This window comes from Lemur catta, chromosome 1 (assembly GCF_020740605.2).
Source record: "Lemur catta isolate mLemCat1 chromosome 1, mLemCat1.pri, whole genome shotgun sequence".
Taxonomy (NCBI): Eukaryota; Metazoa; Chordata; class Mammalia; order Primates; family Lemuridae; genus Lemur; species Lemur catta.
In genome coordinates, this window is record NC_059128.1 from 8,880,569 (window position 1) to 8,887,533 (window position 6,965).

Below are 6,965 nucleotides of genomic sequence, written 5' to 3' on the forward strand. Positions count from 1 at the left end.
ATACAACAAATTAAAATAAAATACAGTTTTTAATTAAAAAGAAATTGGCAAATTCAGTGGCATTCTGGGTCCTGGGGCCATCGATGTTGCTGGGTTACGGTTAGCGACCATACTGGCTCCTGGGTACCCCCTTCCCTGGCCACAAAAGGCTATCCCTACTGCACTGTTTAAACTGACCTTGTTATCATTTCTGACTTCAAAGCTCTGGACTGGACTAAGACTTCTCCAACAGAGCTTATTACCAAGGTTTTCATCTTGCTGTGTGGCTACCTAGGTCTAGAGACAGGAGCCATCCATAGGGAAATCAGCCTGAAAGCTACAAGCTTGAATATTAAATACTAACACCACTAAGGGCTGCACTGGAAAAGAAGTTTGCTGGGCTTGTGGCCCCTCACTCCACCCCAGCTTTATTTGGCTTTTATCTTCTATTTTGTGTTCCTGGTAGATCCAATTATATCTCTGTTACCTTAGGCTACTTCGGCACCTTCTTGGGAATTAGGCTGTCTGGATAGGCAGAGAGGCAGAGATACTCACCTGTGGAGTGGACCAGGTGTCCTCATCTGATCCTTCATTTCCCCTTTTGTGACGTTTCAAAAGATCACAAATTATTTTCTTAGCGCCTAGTCATAGAGATGGGAAGGAACAAGAAAGTTAGGCACCAAACTGCTACCAGTGGTGATGTTTGAGCAACAAAGGGTGGAACTGGTTTTACATGTTTCTTATTGTGCTTTACTTTCCTAATTGTCCTAATGGGCATGCGTTATTGGAGAATAAAGTGAAATTGTTTTCCTTATTTGCTGTAATTTAGAGAGAGATGGTTTTGATCATATAACCCTGGGTCTTTCAAATCCATTGATCTTGGGGTGGAGGGGTTTAAGTACTCATTTTGAACTATGCTTTCCCTAATAAATTCAAAGCCTGAAGGGAAAAACCCATGTTTCTTCACCACCATGTTTCATAATAGCTATTAGATGACCACAGCATCATCAGAGCCTTGTGTGTGGGAGAGGAAGGGGGAGCGTCAAGAGTTGCACTTTGCAAAGAAATTGATTCTGACACTCAAAAGCACAGGCTGAGGGTGATCCAGTGAACCTGGGAAAGCCCAGGCCTGGTTCTGGCTCACATGCGTCTCCGGATCCCAGCAGATGTAGAGGAGGCCCAGGCTCTGGGTTGCTCGGTGTCGATACTGAGTCCGGAGCAGACGCCCAGAGGCCCGGTCAGGGGTGTGGCTTGAGCATGACACAGTGGCTGACTTGGACAGCAGGGTCCCAGCCTAAGGGGAGCGGAGGGCCCCCTCGCCTCCCAACAGAAGAAAGGACCAACGCTGCGTACGGGTGGGACACCTTGCCAGCAGTGGGGCATGCGGGACGGAGGGCAAGGCTGGCTGGGGGCTTGACACGCTGGGGGCCTGCTGAGGCCGGATCTGCATTCCTAGAAGCTGCCAGGTTTCCAGGCAGCAAGTCAGGCCTGGGTGCAGGGCGGGCCTGGGACCCTGCTTGCCGCGCCGCCCACCCTGCCTTGCGCCCCGCCCCTAGCACGCCCCATCCTGCCTTGCGCCCCGCCCCTAGCACGCCCCATCCTGCCTTGCGCCCCGCCTCTCGCCCCGCCCCATCCTGCCTCGTGCCGCGCCCTCGTCCCGCCCGGCCGCTTGGGGGCGTCCGCGCGCTGTCGGGCTATAAAGCCTCGGGCCCCACGCGGCCCACTCATCAGCGCGTGGCCTTGCCAGGCTGCGGCTCTTGCTTCTTAGACCGTCCCGGGCGCCATGGGCGAGCTCCGGCTGTGCCGGGCGCGCACGATCTTGCACCCGGACCGCCTGTGGATCTGGGAGAAGGCCGTGTACTTGGATGAGAACCAGCGCACCTGGCTGTCCATAACCATGGAGGTACAGCCCGCTTTGGGGCCAAGGCGGGCGGGGCAGCAGGGGCCTCGCCCTCCCTGGCCGGGCCCTGGGGGCTGCAGACTCCCTGGGACAGGCAAGCCCGTGCGGAGCTCCTCCTGTCCGGTAGGGCGAGGGCCGTGGCAGGGACGCTCAGAAGGCCTGATCTGCCCTGGGCGTCCCTACAGATGAAACCATTTTGAGCCGGGCTCTGAAGGATGAATAGGAGTTCTCCAGGCCAGGAGGGAGGGTGGGAAAACCACAAAGGCATGTTGGACAAAGGGTGGGACCTAGTGCTTCTGGAGTGTGTGACTATGATCTTGTGCAAAACAGGACTCTCTGGGCTATGTGCTAATCCATAAAATGGAAATAATATCTCTAAAGTAAGCGACCGATATGTGTGGCTGGTTATCAGAATCTCCTTAGGTGATTCTGGCCTCCGAAATCTGTATTTTAAAAAGAGCCCTCAGTGGATTATGATCAACCAAGTGCGGGAACCACTGCTGTAGGGTGTGGGTATTTCATGCCTCCTCTATGCTTTGGAACAACGAAATTAACAAGTAATATAGTAGCATAAAAGCTGGTATTGAATAAATGTTGACTTTGTTTTATGTGTGATGCCTTAAGATGGGACTTTAATGTTAACATTTTTTTAAAGACATGTAACTCTTTTATGAGTACTTTCTTGACTAAACCCAAGACTCAAAGACACTGAGGCAAAAAATGTTGAAACTCTTTCCGTATATAAACTGAAAAAAGTAAAAAATTAAAATTAAAATGTATAATATGAGAACATTTATGTAATATAATAGCAAACACCAAAAATTTATTGAATGTTAATGATGTCTCCATGTTATAGATTAGGAAACTGAGGCATATAAAAATGTAAACTTGTCCAAGGTAGTATTACTAATAGGTAATAGGGTTGGAATTACAGGCTCTTAATCACCATCTAAATTTGCATTTTTGACATTTAAATTTTTAAAACATACACATATACTTTTAAAAATCAAGTTAAATATTTTTTTTTAAATCATGTATTTGAAGAAAATTTAGGTGAATATCTCTTTTTAACCTCTGGTTGGTAAATATCTTCAACATGACACTGAAACCACGAACCAGACAGAGTATTTCCTGTAATCATGATAAATGCCTCACGAAAAATAACCCATCAGCAAACTTTGGGGCAGGTTTTGCCTTACGTAATCTAAAGGGCCTGTAGTCTTAATATGTAAAGATTTATTTAAATCATCAAGAAACAGATAAACAATGCAAACTAAAAATGGTTACAGGATATGGAAGACTATATACTAACACAGCAAGAATGGTGATTTTCACACTTAAACCTTGCAGTTGAATTGTTTTTTAACGGTGAATTCTAATTTATTTCATAGACAGAAAATCTTTTTTAAAAGTGACTTCTACTTTGAAAAAATACTCATTGAACAAATGTGAGTGCCTAGTTTATATGCCAGGCGAGGTTCTGGGCTGGGGAGGTCTGCAGCGAATGGGATAAAATCCCTATTGTGAAGCTGCCATTCTGCTTGGGAGACAGACAAGAAAACAAGGAAGCTGGTGGTGAGTTTGTAGCACTAGAGTTTGTAGCACTGGGGTGAAAGGCAATGATGAGTGGTGAGGTCTTCAGCCAAGGTACTCCCCTCCCAGAGTCTTAATTTGCATTTACTTTTCACATTTGAGCCCATCATTTTATTTGTAATCCTGAATCTCTGTTTGGGGCATGCCCCTTATGTATATCATAGAGTTGGATTTTACTGAGTGTTTTCCGCTTGAATTGGTGAATGACCCCCATTTTCAGTTGCTGATATGTCTGTTCTTTATTCTATCATGAGTTTATATCGTATTTGTCTTTAATAGACATACATTTGAGCAGAGACCTGCCTAAAAGAAGGGAGTGAGCCCTCCATAGATCTGGGGAGAATATTGCAGGCAGAGAGGACAGCAGGCTCAAGGGATTGCTGGAAGCAGGCGTGAGTGTGGCAGGTCCCAGAAACAGCAAGGAGCTGTGTGGCTGGAACAGGTTGGAGCGTGAAGACCAGAACAGTGGGAGATGAGGGAGGCAGGGCTCCCCGTGGTTCTTTGTGGACTTTTGTGGAGTGTGGTAAAGAATTCGAATCGTTCTGCCCATGATGGGAAGCCATCAGAAGGCGTCAAGCAGGGAAGTGCCATGATTTGTAGATACTCACTGTGACTGCAGTACAGAGAACTGGTTGTGGGGACAAGACCGACAAGGTGGCAAGTCAGGAGGTTATCACAGTAGTGTGGGTGACAGACGATATTGGAGGGGCAGTAGTGGAGATGGTGAAAAGTGGTCTGTCATCAGATTCAGGGGTCCAGGGACAGATTATTTAAAAGAGAAAAATAGGACAAAGCAGAAAAAAAAAAAAATCAAAGAAATCCCATGACAGCTGAAAGGCACCAAACTGCATTGTTAGGAAGCTCCCTGGCTCCAGGGCATACATACCCCAGAGACAAGAAGTTTGTTGGGGAAAAGTATGCCTTTTGTGGCCCTGTCTGGGTGCTGGTATTCCCGCCCAGCCAGAGTCCCTGAGAGGAGTAGGCGTGGCCTAAGGACTTGAGCTTCAGGGGACAGGGTTCACCGGCATCTACACCCTGGACGTGGGCCGGGTGGGTGGCGGGAAGGACTTTGGTTTTCCGTGCCCGGAGGAGCCCGGACGAGCTGGGCCTGAAGGTATGCCTGGTCTTGTCTTCTCTTCAGACGGAGAGTGGGCTCCAGGTGCTCCTGCGTCAGGAAGATGTCCCCCTGGGGGAGCCTGTGCGCCCCAGCCAGATGCTCCCCTGCCCGCTGCCTTTGATGTGGCAGCTCTACCCTGACGAAAGATACCGAGGCTCAGACTCCAGTTTCTGGCGCATAGTGTACCACGTCAAGGCGAGTGTGTTTCCCCCAGAGGTGATCTTGGGTGGCCTGCTCCCCCTCCCCCGTCTGGCCTCAGTGGTGGATCTATTCCCTCCATCTCTGCACCAAAAGCTAAAAAGGTGGGGAGAATTTACAACTCACCAAAAGCTAAAAAAGTGGGGAGAATTTACCTCTGTCCATTTTAAAGGACTGGATTAGAGAGAAGTTAGATTCTCTGAGGTGGGTCACAGCAGCCCCCTCGGCAGCAGGAAGCCCTCTTTGGTGGGCAGGCAGGGGTGAAGGCTGGCAGGAGGAGGGGCAGTCTCCCAGGGCCCCTGAAGTCCCCACACGCAGCTTCCCGCCTGCTGCTCCAGGCTTGTGGAAGTGGCAGGAGTGAGGATGGGGGAGCGTTCCCTGGACTCTACGCTCTAATCTTTCCGTCTCTCTCTCTCCTTCTCTCAGTTCAGTGGCACAGAGGACCTGCTCCTTGAGAAGCTGCCGTGCCTGGCGTGGGAGTGACACGGTGAGCACAGCTGGGGCCTGACACCTTAGTCCAGAGAGGCCAGGTCGGAAGGAAGGAGCTAAGGCAGTGCTAACCCCTCCCCTGAGGGTCCCCTGTGTCTCTCCTTTACCACCTGGGGAGCCAGAGTTTTCTAGGCCGTCCCCTCATCACAGCTGCACACGGGTGCCGTGCTTCGCAGGTCACGGCAGCACTTCCATTGACGGTGACTGCAGTAAGTAAGCACCACTGCTCCATCGTCACATCAGCCCAGCTAAGTATTAGTAGCTGTTATTGGCTACAAAAACGAGTTTTGAGGAAGTACAGTGACTTGTCCAGATTGCAGAGCCAGGTTTCAATCCAGGTCTTCTGACCCCATGCCCCTTGCCCTGTTCACAATTTGCCCTGGCTCAGACACAAGGCCTGAGCCCCTAGGGCCAGCACTGACCCCAGACTCGCCCAGCAGCGCTGCCCTCACCACTGCTCGGTCCTTGCTCTGATCCTATCTTCTCTTGTCTCTTCCCAGGTCCCGCAGTTCCTGTCTCCTTTCACCCCAGGGCCAGGGGCCTGCTGGCCTAAATGGGGATGTTTGTGCTTGTGTTCTCCTTCGTTTACTACCTGTGTTCTCCGCCACCATGCTGGGGTCTGGAGGAAACGGACAGGTGGAGGATGGGCCCTACCCAGGGCCTGTGGGACCTACCTGCAGGCCACTCGGCCCCCCCTTGGCCCTCAGCACTGCCGCCTGCCTGGCAGATGGCACCAGGGAGGACCCGGTCGGTACAGCTTCCTCCAGGTGCCCCAGCCATACCTGTGCCTCTGGCTTTCTCAGTTGGCTGATGGTTTTCAGCCTTTCTCTTTCCCTTCTGGCCTTCACGGCAACTAGCGTCTCATGCTGCACGCCCAGGGGCGCTCCTGTTCTGGTCGTTCAGCTTCGTGCACTTCTGGAAACGGGGCCTGTTTGCCTGAGCTGGGCCTCTGCGACCCTGGACCAGCGATGTCACGTGGCACCGTGCCTGCACACAAACATGCCTGCAAAAGCCCCACCTGCCCTCACAAGTTCATGTGCAGTTCAAGGAAAGGCCTGAAAGGAGCCCGTGACATAGCAGGGAGCCAGGCACACAAGCACCGCGGACGAGCCCTCAGGTGGCCCACCTTCAGAAGGGATAGAGATTGGGTCCCCCCCACTTTGCAGGTGTTGTGAGGTTATAGGTGGCATGAACACTTCACAGTATTGATTGATTAAATGTAAGACGATTTATCTAACTTTGTGCTCAGTCAGCTTCTATCCTTGAGCTAGGTTCTAGTGGAGAGAAGTGAGAACAGGCAATCACCAAATAAGAAAGAATATTCATGAATTTTATGTATTTTCTTTTATTTTGGCAATAAAGCTGGACTTTTATTTACATATAATCTAACTCTCAAAATCCCAGTGTTCTTGGAGGTAGACTTTGAGAACCATTGGAATAAGTGACCTCAGAAAACTGTCAGCAGCTCCAGGTATTCCAGATCCGCTTCCGTCTGGTCCTGCCCACCTGCCCCTGATGTGCCCTCTGCCCCAGCCAACTCTGCCACCTTCTCACCCAGGCACGCACCAGGCTCTGTCCCTGCAGGGGAGGCCTTCTTCCTCTGCTCTCAATCCCGGCAAGAGTCCCTCCTGCCTGGGACTGTCCCTGACCATGCAGGCCCCAACCAGGCTACCTTCCCTACCTCCTATG

General features: G+C 50.7%; 1 protein-coding gene across 1 annotated transcript; it reads left to right on the forward strand.

The window, feature by feature from the left end:
- Positions 1-1,762: 1,762 nt before the first annotated feature.
- TCL1A (TCL1 family AKT coactivator A) lies at positions 1,763-5,021 on the forward strand. The gene is made up of 2 exons (XM_045540553.1): positions 1,763-1,882; positions 4,614-5,021. The coding sequence occupies exons 1-2, from the start codon at positions 1,763-1,765 to the stop codon at positions 4,968-4,970; spliced, it is 477 nt and encodes a 158-aa protein (XP_045396509.1). The 3' UTR covers positions 4,971-5,021.
- Positions 5,022-6,965: the final 1,944 nt, after the last annotated feature.